At 48.0% G+C, this 20398-nt stretch overlaps 1 protein-coding gene across 1 annotated transcript in view; it reads right to left on the minus strand.

The window, feature by feature from the left end:
• LOC308520337 (putative adhesion G protein-coupled receptor E4P) overlaps window positions 1-19831 on the minus strand; it is a gene marked incomplete at both ends in the record, with an annotated part of 50001 nt that extends 30170 nt beyond the window's left edge. The window contains one exon of the mRNA XM_081092825.1: window positions 19801-19831. Within this exon, the coding sequence (XP_080948951.1) occupies window positions 19801-19831 (31 nt within the window). The remainder of the gene's footprint in view (window positions 1-19800) is intronic.
• Between the last annotated feature and the right edge of the window lie 567 nt (window positions 19832-20398).

Genomic DNA, 20398 nt, shown 5'->3' on the forward strand with positions numbered 1-20398 from the left:
TTAACCTCTTAATAACCAGTGCATTCTCTGGAATAAGGAGAGAGTGAAATAGCTAGTGTTAGGTGGGAGAGAGCCCAGGATCGGATACATGCAGACGTGTGATGAGATAATGGACTCCCCCTGGCATTTCTAACAGATCAGCGTGCCAGACACAGATATTGGCTTCTCCCTGAATCAACATGACCCCCACACAGATACTGACCCCTTCCTGAATACCCCTGCTAACCCCCTGTATCAGAAACTTCCTCAGCTGAATACCTCAGCTCATGTCCCCGCCCCTCACCCAACCGCAGTATAAAAAAAGCGCCCCCCTCCCTGTTGGCGTGAATCCATGTGCCCTGTCTTTGGGGTACGTGGGTCTCCCGGGGACGCAGAAATAAACCTTTTCCTTTCCTTTCTTTTCTGATTCACTGGACTCTTTATTTCCTATGCCGCCTCCTGAGCCACCTAACCTAACACATAGAACATAAGAATCCCAGGAGTCCAAGACTATGGCCAATTTGGAACAAATCAGAATGTTTTCAGGATGATCTATTGTGAGGATGACCTAAAAATGTCTACCATATGACCAGACAGAGCTTCATATTGAAGTTGGAGATGAACTCAGAAATGCCGACAACTTTGCCGCAAATTTATGAATAGCACTCCCTCTTGGTAGGTGGGCTGAATAACCAGCACTGGGAAAAGGATTTGCCCTTAGCCCTTTCACTGCAAGCAGGCTGAGTTGGAATCCTTTGCTAAATTCTAGAGGCAGCTGCTTTCATGGCCAACATCAGCCCTCAGAGATTTAAGTGGGACAAATAAAAACCAGGTAACTTTGCCTTAACCAGTTTGGCTCAGTGGATAGAGCATCGGCCTGTGGTCTGAAGGGTCCCAGGTTCAATTCCGGTCAAGAGCATGCACTTTGGTTGTGGGCACATCCCCAGTAGGGGGTGTGCAGGAGGCAGCTGATCGATGTTTCTCTCTCATCAATGTTTCTAACTCTCCCTCTCCTTTCCTCGCTGTAAAAATCAATAAAATATGTTTTTTAAAAAATAAATAAATAAAATAAAATCCAGGTAACTTGGATTTGTAGCCTATAGAAGGGGGAGGAGCAAGGATTATTTGGATTATCACAGAACAAGACAAGTCCCCTGGACAAGGTACGGTCAACACCGGCTCATCCTAACTCCTCTGCTCTATATCGTGAGTATTGACAAAAACATCATATTTAAGGATTCATACTGATAGGGGTGGAAGGGTAGAATAAAAATCATTAGGTTTTGTTTTGTTTTCCCCTCTTTTCTTCCTCTCTCTTACCTTCCCCTTCCTTTTTACTAACAGAATACTTAATTGACTAGTTAACAATATATGTTTAACCGTATGTTCTGGCTAAGATTTGTTGCAGTTCTCAGTTGACCAGGGAAGAACAAAGAGACTTTTAATGCAGCGCTGAACTTCCATACCTGGCCACCAGGAATGTGGAGAGTGATTGAGTAGGTCTCAGAAACAATGATGATGCACACCTGATCACCGCTTGACCAGTTTCAAAATGCTGGCCATCCTGTTCTGGGACCAGTAAGGAAGACATTCATCAAAACCCAAGACCCCTTGCCCGACCTCTGTGGCTCAGTGGTTGAGCATCAACTGTAAGGCCGCTGAAACCTCCCTTCCCCCTCTTAACTAACTTTTCCAGTAAGCTCTGGTGCCCTGGTCTGGTCATAGCATAGCTATCTTATCTCTTCCTGGGATCGGTTTGTGTAAAGACAAACCACCCTGCCCCTTAGGCAACTACTAACAAAGGTCTGTCCCTGCAGGAGATGAGTTAACTGTTAACCTAGTTCCCTGTTTTCCGGCCACCTGCGTGTGGTTTTTGCCTTTATAAACTCATGTTCTGCAATTGCTCAGGGCTCCAGTCAGCCAGCGCTTCCCTTGTGTTGCTGTCTGTCTGCCTGAGAGCCCCTGCGCTGCGCTTGTAATAAAGAACCTCTTGCTTTTGCATCAAGTTTCGGTCTCCGCGTTTGACTTGGGGTCGTCGCCCCCTCCGTCGGACTCACCGGGGGTCTTGGGACCTTACACAACCTATGAACTAGGAGGTCTGGGTTCAATGCCTGGCCAAGGCACTTGCCCAGGTTTCGGGCTGGGTTCCCAGTGGTGGGCATGCAGGATTCTCTCTCATCATTGATGTTTCTATCTCTCTCTCTCCCTCTCCCTTCCTCTCCAAAATAAATGAAAATCTATTTTATTTTATTTTTTTTAAAATATATTTTATTGATTTTTTACAGAGAGGAAGGGAGAGAGATAGAGAGTTAGAAACATCGATGAGAGAGAAACATCGATCAGCTGCCTCCTGCACATCTCCCACTGGGGATATGCCCGCAACCCAGGCACATGCCCTTGACCGGAATTGAACCTGGGACCTTTCAGTCCGCAGGCCGACGCTCTATCCACCGAGCCAAACCGGTTTCGGCTGAAAATCTATTTTAAAAGAAAAGAAAAAAGACCCATGACCCCTACAGGGACTCAAATTCCAGAACTGCAAATCACCAGAATCCCTTGTACTTACCCACATTGCTTTTCCCTGAGGGGAAAGTGGATGCTAGGGTTTTAACCTGTCACCTTCCCAGATTTCCAGCATCTGGTATTATCAAACATGCATTTATAATCCAATCCCTGTCTCTTCTTTTTGGCTGGGTGGTGACAGGTAGCACAAGCCCTCCGCTTACAATACTATTAGGCTGAATCATATGACATGGCCATGTCTGTGAAGTATGGTAGCAACCATCTCAGGTTGAAACTGTAGTTTAACTCTAATCCTGTTGTTTGGCTTAACAATAGAAAAGTTATTTTGATTTTTTGAATTGTATAAATCATCCCATTTGATTGAATGACTATCCCATTGATTGTTAGCTTACTGGTTTTAGAAAGCACATTCTTCTGTACCTGGAAACAGGACAGCACAATTATCCTAAATTGCCTCGATGGCTCTAGATAATGAATTCCTGGCAACTCAGTGGTCTCAAGACCCGAGGGCTCTAGATAATGTGTTCCTGTCGACCCAGCGGTCCCAGATTCCCAGATAATGTGTTTCTGTCAACTCAGTGATCCGGAGACCCAAAACTGTAATTAACATGCTTAATTCTGCTTCTGTAAACTGCTTTTTTGCGAACCAGGTTCCTCATTCCAAACCCTGGGATGTAATCAACACCTTTGTGATTTTTGCCTATATAAACCTGGTTTTTCGACCATCTTATTACTATGAGCTTTGGGAAAGCAAAATGGCTCCTCATAGTCCCGGATTACAATAAATGTGACTCTTTAATTCGACTTCTTGGGGCATCCTTCTGTGATTTGAGGGGTACATTACAACATCTGTAAGTAAAAAATACTCAAACATCAGCAATTTCCCTGTGAATGCTCCCCTTCCCCCCCCCCAAAACAACAACAACTGTGGACAAAAGGGGCCATATGCTAACTTTATTAGCTCAGGGAAGGCCTGCATGGTGGCCTTACAAACCTAAAGTAACCACAAAGAATGGTCTGAAATTAAAACTTTTTTTTTTTTAACTAAAAACCAGTTTGTGGTGGGTAATCATGTCCTAGGCGGGTGTCTTCCCAGCCTTTGCATACCCTCAAGCCTTTGCAAATCTCCAAGCCTGTGAATGGCCCATTTGGCATACCCTATTGCCTACTTCCCCATGTAAGCTTTGTCCTACTCAGCATAAGTAGCTGGTTTATGGTGGGGAGGGCAGAGCAGATGTTTGTGGGCAATCTACTGCTCTCCCATACTGCCAGCATTATTGGAATAAATGCTCATATATGATTCAACTGTGCTGAATTGGCTCAAATAGTGACCGGCAGCCCAGACCCATTGATTGTGTTACCGGGAAGCCCCAGGTGGGCTCAGGCTGCCAGTCGCAATGTCCAATAACGAAGGCAGGGTTGAATCAAATATGAGAAGGCCAGCCAACCAAGAAGACAGGGAGCTTACAAGCATCCAAAACCTGTTTTATGGCAAGGTTCAGGGGACAGGATTATAAAGGGGGATGGGCTAGGGTGAGGCTGGGAATGGAATGCAGCTACCTGCAGCCCTGGAGGTCTCCAGAATTCAGCTATTGTTCTTGGTCATCAAGTGATAAGAGGATGTCTGGACTCCTGGTGGGAGTCCATGCATAATGGTTCTGCTTGCTTGCTGGTATGGACGAAAGGGGCCACATGCTGACCTGACAAGCTCAGGGGAAGCCTGCATGGCGGCCTTGCAAACTCGGAGACCTAAAGTAATCACTGAAATTAAACTTTAACTAAAGCAGTGATGGTGGGCAGTTACGTCCTAGGCCGGTATCTTCACTGACAAGGTCAACCTCTACCTTAACTGAGCCTATCTGTCTTTTTGCATCTATGATAACATACCCTTGAAATGTCTGGGTAACTTGTGACTTCCTTTTATCTGGAGCCCCCGGGGCACAACCAAATGTGCTGGGCGCCAGGACAGATACCACAGATTCCCTCATTATCATGTTAATTGATCCTGCACCCACCTAAGTATGTGTCCATCATTTTACTTTTTATCCAATCCCAGGGGTTTCCCCTGCTTTGCTTTATCCCTCCTCCTTAATCTATCACCAATGAATTTCATGTAACCCACCTACCTCCCTCTTTTGATTGCAATGTATAAATGCAGATGTAACCCCACCATTCTCCGGAGCATTATCTTAATTCGTTGAGGTTCTGCTTCCCAGCATATGGCGACAGTTTGGCTCAAATAAACTCCCAAAAATCCTTTACAGGTTTCAATTGTTGTTGTTTTTTTACGTTAACACTGGGTACATTGTAGGTACATTGTCCATAGCTGAGTCACCTCCTCAATCACTTTTGCACCGGCCTAAGAAATGAAATTTAGAAAAACTTACCCCCCCGCCCCCCCCGTTCACATAAGTATATGTCAGGATTTAAAATTAATATGATTATTTTTCAGATTAATTCAGGTGCTCTATCAGATTATAAATTCCACCCCCTCCCCCCATCATTTATCCAGTTACAGGACTAGCTATAATTATAAGAAGTATTAATCATGCTCTGTTAACCACGATTGTTCTATTCTGATTAGAGAAAGCACATCCTAAGCTAAGAGCTGTACACCCTGTGATATGGGAGCTAACATCGGAATGCAGTCTATTTGAAAGGGGGCAGCAATAGAATTTGGGGAACCAGCTAGTATTGTGAGAAACATTAACCCTGCTCTGTTAACCATGATTGTTTTATTCTGATGAAAGAAGGCACATTCCACCCGGGCTGGAGCTGACCCGGAGATGCCGCCCTTCCTCCCCATTCGGAGCTGCCCGTTACCATGGAAAGATGAACAACTTTGCTGCAGAAACCGGAATCGCCAGCCCTTTGAAGGTCCCCAGCCCACCTGCAGGCCTTTGCAGACCTCCAGCCTGTACCTGTTAACTGCCCATCTGGCACTCCTTTTGGCTATTTCCCCAGTAACCCCAGCCCCTGCATATCCCTAAGCCCTTGGAAGACCCCTGGTCCTTTTGCATGTCTGTGAACGGCCCTTTTGCCTACTTCTCCTCTGTACTTTTACTATACAGTGGGGCCTTGATTTACGAGTGTCCCAACTAACGAGTTTTTTGAGATATCAGCTGTCCCTCAGCCAATTTTTTGCATTGAGTTGATAGAGTAATTTGAGTTAACGAGCTCCTTAACGAGCTCGGTCTCAGAACGAATTAAACTCTTAAGTCAAGGCCCCACTGTATAAGCAACTGGCTCATGGTAGGGTGCAGAGCAGGTTTCTGTGGCTGACTGGCTGCTCTCCCTGCTGCGGGCGGTACTGGAAGAAACGCTCCTACTTGATTCAACCCTATCTCTGCTTCATTGGCTGGAGTAGTGACAGCAGAAGGACCCATTGTTTGTTCCGTTACATAATCTCCTTTTCGGAGAACTGCCTGTAATCAAGGAAAGATTAACAACTTGGTTGCTGAAACCATCGGGTCCCGAGGCGCCCGCCTTTTGCCCATCCTTTTCGACCCTCCCCCCACTCCTCCCCCAAGCCCGCATTGCCTGCAACCTGTAACCATTATACCTTCCCTACTTCCCCAGGCCTAATTACTACTTTCCCATGTAATCTTTGTCCTTCCACCCAATATAAGCAGTTTATGGGGAGGGGTAGAGCAGATTTTTTTTTTTTTTTTTTGCCGGCCTTATTGGAATAAACACTCATCTATGATTCAACCCTGACTCTGCAATTTAATTGGCTCAACTAGTGACAGGCAGCCCGGGCCCATTCGTTGTCCAGTTTCAATATGCTTGCTTAGATCTTTCAAAACTCCTAGCCAGTATTTGACTCATCCGATGGTATTTTTTTTATTATTATTATTACTCCAAATGTAACCGACAACCAAAGCGTCCGGGCTGCCTGTCACTACTTGAGCCAATTAGGCAGAGATAGGGTTGCATCATATATGAGCCTTTATTCCAATGATGTTGGCAGTATGGGAGAGCAGTGGGTCCCTCACAAAAATCTGCTCTGACCCCCCTTACTAGTTGGCTGGTTATATACACACACGAGGGAGAAGATAGCTACGTGCAGCTGTGAGCTACAAATCTGACATGGACAGGGGAGGGTAGAGTCTGCAGTCCGGCCTTCAGAAGCTCCAAGCCTGATAACAAGGTGGTTAATCTTCCATGACAAGTACGTCAAACTTGCGGCCCACAACAAATACTCCTTAACGATGACTCATTTATTTCAGCCCTTTGTATTCAGCATGTCTCTACTGAAATAACCTTACGTTTCTATGAAAATTGAAACTTTTGGGTTTTTTTGTGAGGGGGGGGGCGGGGGACAGCAGCCTCATAAACTTAAAACTGGCTTAGTTGGCCCGGGTTAGCCTTTGAGTCTGACATGCTTGTTCTATGTGATGTTACAAACAGCTCAGCCCATTCCTGGGACCAGAGAATGGTCAGCATTCCTGAGGAAAACTCCCAGAGGGGGTCAGGGTCTGGGCACAACAACCAAATCAAAGCGTGTCCTGTGCTTGGTCTGTTCTCAAAATGTATTTCTTTTTTGAGTCATGGGTGTCTTATCTTGTACAGGCCTGTTTCATCCTCCAGTTTCCAGGGTCCGAAAGAAAACTTCTCATCTGTAGTTAGTGAAGTGAATAATTATTAGACAGCCGTGGTACTGTTCTTACTCACACCCTCCCCCCTCACACAAAGACCCTAAAGCCCAGAGCCCAAGGCTGGGTACGTCCAGGTCTTTGTAACTTACGAAAGGAAGGTACTCTGAGCACGGAGCCTCTTGGCGGTCATCAGTGTAGCTGCCTTGAAGTGTCTGTCCCCTTATCCTGCGGCTGAGGGGTTCCCTTCTCCCTCTGTAAGATCCCATTTTTCTCCAGCCCCGTGGGGACAAGCCAGAAATGGTTGGGAGTTACCCTAGCCGCCGGGTCCAGCCCTGAGATTTGTAGCCACAAATTAACATTCCAATGAAGCGATAAGGAGGCTCTGCATTCCGTTTTGAGGCTGTAGCCGACCTTCTGGTTTCTTAAAGAGTATGTCAATAAAACCCTGTGTTATTCTCTCTCCTTTTTCACAGTCTAAGGCAGCGGCTCTCAACCTGTGGGTCGCAACCCCTTTGGGGATCGAACGACCCTTTCACAGGGGTCACCTAAGACCATCGGAAAACACATAATTACATATTGGTTTAGTGATTAACCACTATGCTTTAATTATGTTCAATTTGTAACAATGAAAATACATCCTGCATATCAGATATTTACATGACGATTCATAACAGTAGCAAAATGACAGTTATGAAGTAGCAACGAAAATAATTTTATGGATGGGGTCACCACAACATGAGGAACTGTATTAAAGGGTCGCGGCATCAGGAAGGTTGAGAACCACTGGTCTGAGGGAAGTTTATTTTGGGGAGGAGGGGATGCCTGGCGCCAGCCACGAAAACCCACAGGTGTCAGCAACCAAAACTACAAAGCCTGAGAGATCAGGCCGGTGGCAGAGATAAACCTGGGGAAGGGAAGCCACACTCCCTCAGCCCCTCCTCCTTCCAGACCCCCTTCTCTGGGGGCGCGGCCTTTGCAGCCCTACAGCCCCTCCCCTGGTCTCTTTGTTCCGGTTTCACCCTCTCCCCCCCATAAAATCCCGCCTGCACTGTGCGGCGAGGTGGGTGTTTGAGGACAAGAAAAGTCTCCCGACTCCCCACTTGCTGGCAACTGGAGTAAAACTCCTTTCCTTCACCCCAGCACGTGTCTCTGAGTTTGGCGACAGGCAGAACCGGACCTGGCCTCGGGTCATTTCTTTGCAGAGTTGAGGAGCCATAGCCAGGAGCAAGTGGGAGCCCCCGGTAAGTCCCCAGATTTCGGAGGGGGTCCCCTTGGCCGCCGGGGGCTGAGATTTTGAGAGTCCCCAGCAGCTGCCGGGTGACTTTACCCGGGGACTGTCTCTTTCTTGGGCCAGTTCGCCTATGACGCCCAGCTGAGGGGAGGAAACGGGTTACTGCGGGCTGACTGGGAAAAGTGCCTGGTGGGCAGGACCAGACACCCGCTGCCCCCTGCCATCTGGGCTCATTTGATTCATCTGGGGTTCCGTGGGAACCAACTGGCGCCACTTGGCGGGTGGCAAGGCTTTGTGAGAACACTCAGTCCCCCTTCCCCTTGTACGGGGGTCTGTGAGGAGTAATTGCTCTGGTCTGGTTGTATTTGGATTTCTGGGTTCTGGATGCTTCTCTGATGGTGAGAAGGCAAGTCGAGAGCAGATAAACCTCCTTTGCTTGCACCACTGTAACTACGCCAGCGCTGGCTTCTTGCATCAGCCAACTGCCCAAACTGCAACGGATGTGGAAAGTCCCCAACTTACCCAGGAGCTTACGCGTAAAAGACTAGAACCCCGCTGGCTCAGGGTGCTCAGCCTCCGGAGGTGACTCCGCTCCGGTCACAGTTGTGTAGATTGTGTAGGGTTCTTGATCGTGTTCCTGTCTCTGTTTCTAGGCAGGGGCAGCCCTACTTGGTAAAACTGCGTCCTTCCCAGTCCGCTGGATCTGCCCTTGGCTAGTAACTATGGGAACAACGCAGTCCATCCCGAAAGATGGCCCCCTCGGCCGCATATTAGAGAATTGGCATCTCTATGGATATCCGCCAATGACAAAGAAGAAAATGATTTCCTATTGTAATAAGGTCTGGCCTACGTATGTTTTGGAGTCCCAAGAGCGATGGCCCCTGAATGGCTCTTTGAATTACTATACTATTTTGCAGTTACAGTCATTCTGTGAGAGGTCTGGGAAATGGGGTGAACTATGTTATATAGAGGCTTTTATGCGTCTGCACAAGAAGAATGATGCAGTCAAGGTGGACAATATGTTAAAGGTTCCATGGGGAAGCTCTCTGAAACCCCCCCTTGCAGACAGTAAGCCAAAGCCTCCCCTTGCAGACAGTAAGTCGAAGCCTCCCCTTGCAGACAGTAAGCCAAAGCCTCCCCTTGCAGACAGTAAGCCGAAGCCTCCCCTTGCAGACAGTAAGACGCAGGAGGGGAAAAAGAATGAGGAAAGGGCTGTTTCGGCCTCCCGAAACCCAGGGTCACCAAGGCAGGGAGGTGGCATTTATCCACCGTTGCCGCCCCCACAGACCCCGGTAGATCTTAGAAATCAGGGAACCCAGGCCACCAAGGCCCCTCCTTCGTGTGATGAGCAAACAGTCTCCCCTTCTAGGACCTCACAGGGCACCCAATGCGGACCAGCGGCTCCCCAGACTGGAGCAGTGCCGTGTCTGCCGAGACAATTGCCAACTGGAGGCATGAATCAAATGGGCCAGCCGAGGGAGTATTACTGGGCCCATACCCCACTTTCAGTTTCGGATTTACTTAACTGGAAAAGTGTTAATGCCTCTTACCAAGAGGACCCCGAGAAAACAACTGATTTCATTGCATATATTTTCTCAACCCATCAACCTAACTGGGCCGATGTCGAGGTGCTCCTGAACATCCTACTAACAAGTGAGGAGAGAAAACTAGTAAGAGATAAGGCCATAGAGGAAGCCTATCGGCTTTATGGAGAGAACCCCAACAGAACCCCTTTCCCAACAAGGGCAGTGCCTGTCGTAGAGCCTCATTGGGATCTAACCAGCGGAGGCCTAGTACACCTTGAGCATTACAGGAGGTGCATACTAGAAGGCTTAAGGAAAGGGGTGACTAAGAAAAACAACCTAGACAGGGTACTGGCAATACAGCAAAAACCTGACGAGGATCCTGCTGACTTTCTAGAGAGAATTTACCAAGTCATCCGGAAATACACAAAGATAGACCCCGAAGCGTCTGAAAATGTGTGGCTAGTCAATCTGGCCTTCGTCCAAGGGAGTGTCCCACACATTAAGAACAAGCTTCTCGGGCTGACGGGAACCTTGGGGATGAAACCGCAGCAGTTGGTCAATATTGCCATGTCTTATAGCAGGAAGATGCAAGTGCCGCAGCCCACTATTATTGTCTTAGGGCCTGGGTGGGGACGGAGAGAAACGAAGCGGAGGACGCCTCTAGGCCCAAACCAATGTGCTTACTGTAAGGAGGAAGGGCATTGGAAATACGAATGCCCTAGACTAGCTCTGAAAGAATACAGGAATCAGCGTAGAAACATGATTGCGTGGCATGGGGACTCCGACTCCGATGAGGAATGACGGGACCCAGGGGCTCCCTTGGATATTACCCGACCCCGTTCTTATCTCCCCACAGGGGCCCCGGGTACAACCGAGAGTAGGGAACCAACCCATAGACTTCCTTGTGGACACTGGAGTGATTTACTCCATCCACCTCCGTGGCAGCGTCGGGGGTTTCAGGAAAACCCTGGAAAGCAAGCTTTCCTTAAGCCAGTGGTTCTCAACCTTCCTAATGCCGCGACCCTTTAATACAGCTCCTCATGTTGTGGTGACCTCCAACCATAAAATTATTTTCGTTGCTATTTCATAACTGTAATTTTGCTACTGTTATGAATCCTCATGTAAATATCTGATATGCAGGATTTATTTTCATTGTTACAAATTGAACAGAATTAAAGCATAGTGATTCATCACAAATATGTAATTATCTATGTGTTTTCCAATGGTCTTAGGCGACCCCTGTGAAAGGGTCGTTCGACCCCCAAAGGGGTCGCGGCCCACAGGTTGAGAACCACTGCCTTAAGCCCTTAGAATGCTGGCGGGAGGCCAGCCGAAAGCTAACTCACAGCTTTCCTCACATGCCAGGCTGCCTGACTCCTCTGTTGGGTGGGGATTTGCTTTGCAAGTTCCCTGCTCTAGTGACTTTCTCTCCAAGAAGCAGCAGCTCCCCCTGCAGGTGCCCCCGGAACACACACTAAAGCTCCAGATGTTTCTTGCTGAAACCAGAGGCCCCCAAAGGAATTCTCCCACCCGAAATCTCTGAGCAAGTAAGACCCTGTGGGCCCACAGGATCGGGGCCAGCAGAAAATCTTTCTCCAGTATCTGTTCAGTTAAAGGAAGAAACAGTTGTGCCCAGGAGAAAACTACCCACTAAAAAAGGAAGCTTCACAACCATCCTGCAGGAATTTCTAAAAGCTGGATTAATTAGGCCTTGCAGATCACCATATAATACACCAATCCTGCCCATTAGGAAGCCAAATACCATTTTGTCCAGGACCTACAGGCTATTAATGAAATTCCTCAGGACATTCATCCATCTGACCCCAACCCCAAACCCTTTGTTGATAGCTATGCCAGGGAACAGTAGTTGGCTCTTTGTTTTGGATTTAAAGAATGCCTTATTAAAAATAAAATAAAATAAAATAAATTGTGGGGTTTTTATTGATTTCAGAGAGAGGAAGGGAGAAGGGGAGGGAGATAGAAACAACGATGATAAGAGAGAGGCATTGATCAGCAGCTTCCTGCACACCCTCTACTGGGGATTGAACCGGAAACCCAGGCATGTGCCCTGAACAGAATCACTCATGACCTCCTGGTTTATGGGTCGATGCTCAGCCACTGAGCCATACCAGCCGGGCAGGATGCCTTTTGTATTCCAATGGATAAGCAGGCGCAATTACTTTGCCTTCAAATGGCAGAACCCAAACTACTACCCAGCATTGTTGGACTGTGTTGCCATAGGGATTTAAGAACTCTCCCATGGTTTTCAGAGAACTGCTAGCCTAAGACTTGAGAGACCTATAATTGGACTCTACTGGCAACTCTTATGAGACTTGTTTAAAAAATACTGTCAGTCCAGCTGGTGTTGTTCAATGGTTGAGCATCAACCTATGAACCAGGAGATCATGGTTCAATTCCCAGTCAGTTCACATGCCTGGTTTGCAGGCTCGATCCCCAGTAGGAATTGTGTAGGAGGTAGACAATCAATGATTCTCTTTCTTCCTCTCTGGAATAAATAAAAATATATTTAAAAAATAAAAAATACTACCAAAGTCTTTAACCATCTTGCATCCTGAGCATATAAAGTTTTCCCTCAAGACTCAGATTTGCGCACAAGAAGTGTCTTATTTAGGGTTCAACTTAAAACTATGGGAGAAGCCCTAGCTGGTTTGGCTCAGTGAATAGAGCATCCGCCTGAGGACCAAAGGGTCCTGGGTTCAATTCCGGTCAAGGGCACGTACCTCAGTTGCAGGATCCTCCCCTGCCCAGGCCTGGTTGGGGTACGTGCAGGAGGCAATCAACCGATGTGTTGCTCTCACATCGACATTTTCTCTCTGTCTTTCCCTCTCCCAATCTCTCTAAAAAAATCAATGAAAAAATATCCTCGGGTGAGGAGTAACAAAAATAATAAATAAGTAAGTAAGTAAGTCTTTGGGGAATCTTTGTTGAAAAAAAAAAATAGGGAAGAAAAGTCTTATGGCAGACCAAAAAAGAAGCCATTGCTGCCACTAAGACTCCTGAGAACCAGAGACAACTCTGAGAGCTTCTTGGAATGGCAGGATTCTGTCACATGTAGATTCTTAACTTTGGGCCAATAGCTAAGCCACTCTATGATTCTTAGAAAGGGCTCGACATAGCCCTCCCCTGGAATTGGACACAGGATGTCAGAGGGCTTTTGAGACACCAAAGGGAAAAATTAATTTCAGCCCCTGCATTAGGATTGCCTGACCCTCAGCAGGCTTTCAAGTTCATATACATGAAGGGCAGGAAAAAAAAAAAAAAAAAGAAGGGCAGGGCATTGGACTCGGAGCGCTTATCCAGATGGTGGGAAACTCCCCGAAGCTGAATGTGTGTTTCTCTAAGAAATCAGATCATACCACCCAAGGATGGCCTCCCTGCCTCAGGGCGGCAGCGGCAGCCTGAAATGTCCTTCAGGGAGCAGAAAGGTTTACTCTGGGACCGTCCATCACAGAGTTCACGCCCCACCAGGTGCTAACCCTGCTAGAGCAGAAAGGGGGCTCCTGGTTAAAGGCTGGATGAATGGGCACAAACCAGGCCATCCTGTTAGAGAACCTAAATGCCACCTTGCAGACACCAAATGTTACTCTGTAGGACCCAGCCACTCCCAACTGTGAAGGCAGGCTGGGACCTCCGTATAACTGTTTAGAAATTATTGACCAGGTTTACCCCAGGTGACCAGACTTGTCAGAGCAGCTGCTGGGACTTACACGCTGATGGAAGCAGCTTCATGGAAAATAAAGAAAAGCCGGGTATGCGGTGGTGACCAATGGCAAGGTAATGGAGGCACATGCCCACTCACAGGCACCTCAGCACAAAAAGCTGAGCTGAGTGCCCTCACCAGGGCGCTGGAACTGTCTCAGGACAGACGGCTCAGTATATGTACTGACTCTAAACTTGTTTTCATGCTATACGTGCTCATGGGGCAATATGGAAAGAAAGAGGATTTCTAACTTTGGAGAACAGACATTAAATATCCAAGAGGCTCTAACCTTACTTAAGGCGGTAATTTGCCTACTCTGCCTATTCAAGGTTTAGATGCTAGAAATAACCCCAAGATAGAACGCAACCCCTGTCTACTGGAACTGGGAAACAGACATGAGCCACACCTTGGAGAAAACTTGGGCAAAGCTGTCAGGAGGCACATTTGCAACGAGACCAGGTGCCTCCTATTGCCTATGTGGGATCAGGGTAGCCCCTAGATGTGGGCTCAAACTGAACCCTTTTGAAATTGTATATGGGAAACCCAAACTTCTGTTCTAGGGACTCCCCCCACTGGGTTAGAACAGGACACGGAAGTTAAACACTGTGTTTAACACCTAGGGCTAGTTTTGCTAACCTTGCCCAAGTTTGTTCTTTCCAGCTCTTCTTTTCCCACAGAGGAACCACTGCCTTCCCCCCTTCCTCTCCCCTTCCCCGCTTCCAGTCGGGGACAGACTGAGGACTTAGAGGACCCAAGGACCAGAACAACAACCAGTGGATGGCTGTAGCTCGCAGGAGTGAAAGCCTGGATACACCAAACTCCAGTTCAGAGAAGTGATTTGCATTCCTGAAGGGGATCTGACATGCCTTTTCCAGTGACAGACCTTGGCTAAAGCTAGGTAACAATGTCACCCTTCCTATTTCTTTCTTTTAAAAAAAATATTTTATTGATTTTTTTACAGAGAGAAAGGGAGAGGGATAGAGAGTTAGAAACATCAATGAGAGAGAAACATCGATCAGCTGCCTCCTGCACACTCCCCACTGGGGATGTGCCCGCAACCAAGGTACATGCCCTTAACCAGAATCGAATCTGGGACCCTTGAGTCCGCAGGCCGACGCTCTGTCCACTGAGCCAAACTGGTCAGGGCTCCCTTCCTATTATGCTCTCCAGCTCTGCGGGCATCTGCTTGGACAAATAATGCCTTGATAGGCTTCTCCCAAGTCACGGCTTCTTTGGCTTATCTGTCACCCGGTTGGACTTGTCATTCTAAGCCTACTACTGGCTTAGACCATAATGACCCTTAATTTTTCCTGTTGAGATTTTTTCCTCCATCCCACCCTGCACTGTTAAGGCAGCAAAGCTTGGGAGCTCCTACCATATACCCATCAGCTTAGCTTCCAGTGCGAATAGCAAAAGCCACTCTCCTTCACAACCCCCTCCTTGTGTTAGCAAACCTATAAACATTACTGAACAGTGGAAATAATAGCCTCCATGTCCCTAAGGAAAGGAATTCACCACTCTCTTGCAGCACTACAAATACTTGGTTTCCTGGAGATCCCAGCAGTTGTGAACCCCCACATCTCCCTTGATTTATTTTTATTTTTGTTAATTTTCACCAGGGATATTTTTCCCATTGGTTTTTAGAGACAGTGGAAGGGAGGGGGAGAGGAAAAGGGGGGAAAGGGAGACAGGAGGACAGAGAAACATTGATGTGAGAGAGACACATCAATTGGCTGCCTCCCGCACCCACATACATATCCTTGACCAGGAATCCAACCCGAAACCCTTCAGTGCCCAGGCCAACACTCTAACCACTGAGCAACACCAACCAGGGCCCACATCTCCTTTAAAATATTGGGACTACTTTCAGGAAAACCTTGCTGGAGACTCTCCGGACTGGCTAGTAAAGACTGCCTTTGCTCTAGCAGCATCTAACTCTTTAATGCAATGTGCCTCTGAAGGATATATCTTCATTTGCAGCTACAGAAAACAACCCTTGGGCCTATCCCTGCCCATGGAACAAAACAGACTCTGGCCCGTGTCCTCTTAGAACTCTAGTTACACCCTTGACTGTCCACCCACAGGATGAGACACGGGTCATTTTTTGCGGTTTCAGATGAGGACTGAAGAATAGATAGCTCAGACTTCTTGCCCTTCAAAGGCACATTACACAAAGCCTCCTGAAGGGTCCCCAGCAGGACTGAGTGGTGGTTACCCCAGCAGTAACCCCTCATTAACATGCTCTTCAGTCCCACCTCTCCCCTCTCTGACACTCCACTCCCTCCCTGTGCCACCTGGGATCTGCTTAGGCCCAATCATTGTCTCAATTCTGGTTTGGGGTTGAGCAAGGGAGCGGTAAATGAGAAATTGGGCCCCTTCCATGTTCTAGCTCCTCCCATCCTGTGGGAAGACTATGAACTGTAAGACCTTGGGAGCCTGGCCAGCATCTCAAAGAAAACAGCTAGCAGTTTTGAGCACACGCAGCTGGTGGGGGCGGTGGGCATTAGCACATCCCCCACCCCCTGCAGGTCCTGTTTTTCCATAAAACCTTGTGTTGGGAAAGTCTGAGTGGTGTGAAACAATAGCACTGGCCATGGCATAAGTCATAATAAGCCCATGTCTTTCACAGCCAGTCCTCTGGTTATTTTGGGGGGGAATCCAAGAAACAAAGGCAAGGTTTTCTCGGATCTCGCCCTCAGCACTTTGCATAACAACTGGCTTAGTGGGCAGGTTGGATTCCAGAGAAATTCCTGTAGAGCTAAAGGCAGGTGAAGAGGGTGGATGGGAGGCAGTGTGAAATGTAGTGTGGGGAACCCCACTTTGGACAAGGAGCTCCCTGTGGTATGAGGGGACCACCACGTGAGCTTTCTGGGGAGATCCAGAAAACGCCAGCAGGACCACTTTCAGTCCTGGTAACAGTGGCGTGGAAGTGCCATTGGCAAAATGAAGGAGCAATTTTAAATTAGTCTTTTGAACACCTTGAGTCTTCCTTTTGGAGACTCAGAGGCTGCTGTGGTCCCGGGACTTGAGGGATCAGGGCTGCCCCCCAGCCCTGTGCCGGAGCGGGATGGGGTTATGGGGGGGGAGGGGGGAATATGGCACACTTTTACATTCAAATTGTTATTTTGGGATGTTACATCTTACAGAAAAGCAGAGTTCTTTGTCAATTGCATTTTAATCAGATATAACTATGCCATTTTAAGTTTTGTCATTCTCAGTCACTGTTTTACCCTGATGCATTTGCAAAGAGATTTCATCTTAACGATCCATGGAAAAAAACTGTGACTTCTTCTAAAATAGAGTTTTCTGAGAATAAATTTGCAAGATCAGGATTTATGGAAAAACTGACATGATCTGGATAAAGAAGAATTGATTATCTAGGCCTGAATGAACTGAGAATAATTATTGTTTTATGACTTGGTTAAAAATATTGCTGATTTTTTTAAAAAAATGCTTTGTTTTCCAGATATAAGCACCCTTGTTTTTTCCTTAGAGCAGTTTGGTAAATTACACCTTTATAAGCAATACAAGGCATTTGTATGTTTTCTCTACCTGATCCCTCTAGAATTCTGAAACTCTTCATAAGTGAGTATTACTTAATTGTCATGGCAACCGTGTTCAGAGGATGTGTTGTAGAATAGTGCACCTGCAACCTTTGTATGCTCTTATAAGGAGAGGACACCGGTGGGACGGGCAGGAGAAGCACCAGCGGGCTTTTGAGGCAAAAGAGCAGGTGAACAGGTACAGGCACTTGGTATCTATGATCCAGCCCTACCTGGCGAATTGGATGCACATGTAACCCAGGAGGGGGTGTCATGGGGTCTCTGGCAGCGACAGGGGAGACTCTGCTTCCCAAAAGGATTTTGGTCCCAGGTGTGGAAAGGGGCTGAAGGAAGATACAGCCTAATAAAGAAACAGCTCAGTGCCACCTACCACCCCCTGCAGGCAACAGCCTATGCCTGGAAGCTTTGCTGTAACCGTGCGGACCACCTATCCCATCATGGGGTGGCTGCACGACGTGTCTCACACCCTGAAATCGGGCGCAGCACAGACACAGGCGTTAATGAGATGGAGTGTTTACCTGCGGCAGAGACAGGTCCATTCAACGTCCCCACTTAGCCAGGAATGGCAGGCGCTGTTGGGGCCAGTGACCTTGGTGTCAGAAGGAGAGGCTGAAAAGACACTCAAAGGAGAGCCTATTGGCCCTTCGCCGGTGAGAGCAGGTGTGGTTCCAGTGCCACCTGACGCCCCATGCAAAGGACAGCCCCCTGAGTGGCATGCTCAGGACTGGACTATCAGCAACAGACCCCCGTGGGGACAAACCATGTGGGCTGATGTATGTGCAGACGAAGGAGGTGACCCTATATTGTGTCACAGGACATCCATCATTATATGTCCAGGGAATGGTGAAGCGAATGCACTTGCTCCCGCCCAATGGCTAGCAGAGGCCCCAGCAGAAGACCTGGCTACACAGGAAAAGTACACATAACAGTCAGAAAACCCTGTGAGCAACAGCTAAAGCCTGGGGCCTCCCACTGGAAATGACTGACATTACAGCTTGTCAACACTGTTCTGTGGTGCGGAGCAGCATCCGTGTCCCGTGCTGGCAGTGACCGGACGTCACGTGCAAGACTGAGCTGAGAGCCACAGCACTGAACGGCGACTGCGCCGCCCTTGGAGTCCAGCAGGAGCTGGGCTGGTAGAACGCTATAATGAACTCTGGAAAATGCCCTGAAAACCAAGGAAGGGTCGTTACCAGGATGGACCCCAGGACTCTGACTTACTACTAACCAGGAATGAAAAGCCCCGACCAGATCAACCTGCAGCGTTCCAGATGCAGCCGCAGAGGTGGGTGGCCCACCGAGAGCGCAGATTCGAACAACGAGCAGGATGCTGAGACAAAACCTTGTTGGGGAGCGGAGAAGAGCCTGTTGCTGCCAGCACCCCAGGACATAACCCTAGTGCTAGTGGATTAGCCTGGCCCTGGGAAACGCAAACTGGTACCCGCTGGTGCGCTCTGCTAGCCCCTTGGGGGAGGGTCTTGCCCATAACTAGTAAGTGACTGACTGCTATTCCAGCTGGCAGATGTGTAGTCCTCCTCTCTCAGCTAGCATTCCAGCCCAGGGGACATCGCCAGTCAAAGGGATGGTACAGGAGGCCAGGGAGACACCTGAACGAGCCACTGTTCTTACACAGGATAGAGCGATGGCCTGTGTACTACCCACTGGTACCGATGTGGTTCTGTTGGCGTCTACTGAACATTTGCCTTATTCTCCTGAATTCAGTGCAGGCTAACAGCTCTGCAAGGTGGGCTGATGAAGGGCTCCCCGGGTCCAATGTTTCAGGCTGTTGGGCCCCCCTCTGGGCTGCCTTGGAAACAAATCCAGTGAACCCGACAGAATGGTCCTGTCTCAACATGATTTGGAAAGTTGTCTTGGGGCTGGGGATCTGCTTTATACACTGATACTAGTATGTGTAAGTCTGTTATTCCTTTACTGTTATGTTATATTGTTGCTGTAAAACATGAATGTGATGTCTCCTCCTCCCTCCCCAGGGTATGTGCGGAAGAGAGAACGGGCAGATTGTAGGGGAGTGGCGAGGGAAGGTACCCATGTTGGGTTGGGATGTATGGGAAAGGGGAACATGAGCCCCTTCCCAGGCTGCGGCTCCCCCTTCCACCCTGAGGGAAGACGATGAAGGCCATCAGTAAGAACTGTGAGACCTTGGGAGCCTGGCCAGCTACTCAGCCAGGAAAACAGCCAGCAGTTTTGATCTCACACAGCTTGCCAGGAAGTGCATCCCCTCCCTCTGCGTGCCTGTTTGCCTCTGCTGTCTGTGCTGGGAAAGTCCGGGTGATGGTGGAACAATAGCACCTGCAGGCCGCCCCCAGACGGGACTTGGTGGTTCAACTTCACGGTGGCAGCCGGTGTGGCGGCGAGCTTCAGATCAGCCCCACTGTTGTGCATATAAGTCCCAATAAACCCATTTCTTTCACATTGCACAGCGAGTCCTCTGGGTTACTTCTGTGGGGAATCCAAGAACCAGGCACTGAGGTTTTCTGGGCCCCGGCTCTTTGCATAACACCAGCTAAGACTCAAAAGATTCGAATAGGACAGGCGCACAGTCATTTCTGGAGAAAGTGCCAAATGTGGGGAAGCAACCGAAGCTAGCACGGACACAGGGTCATGGGGAGAAGAGGGAGGGGTTCTTTGTTCCACTCACCTGAGAGCAGGGGCAGACACCTGCCCCCCATAGCGCTGAGACACCAGGGACAGTCTGGGACGCACCAGCAGGGCGCGGCGCGGCGAGGGTTCCTGGAATGAGTAAGCCACGGGGAGATCAGTTTCTGGTGGTCACAGAGTTTAGCAGCCAGAGGGCTGATGTTTACCAAAACCCAGTAAGTTCTGCCCATCTTTTTTTTTTTTTTTAAAACAGAACATGATTATATTTAATACACAAGTTTGATACAACCAAAAAGTAAAACACCAGAGTAAAATACTAACAAAAAACATGGTATTTCATTTGCAATGCATGAGAAATGGTTAGCATCTTTAGTCATAAACAAGCTCTTAAAAACCAGTCACAGACACTAAAAATGCAAGGAAACTGGAAAAAATAAAATGAAACAAGTGATTAAGCGTTGAGCATAATGATTTTGCTGAGCAGTGATGAATAATTTCTCTATCAGTGAGCAGAATAAAGACACTGACAGCTAATATTCTACAGTTTTGAACAATGTTGTGTAGTTTGAATTCTCAAACACTGGGAGCAGGTTAATGAGAAGGACCTATGATGAGGAGGAAAGCTAAGTTTTGAATCG

This window comes from Myotis nattereri, assembly GCF_964212035.1.
Source record: "Myotis nattereri genome assembly, chromosome: 5".
In the NCBI taxonomy this organism is placed as follows: domain Eukaryota; kingdom Metazoa; phylum Chordata; class Mammalia; order Chiroptera; family Vespertilionidae; genus Myotis; species Myotis nattereri.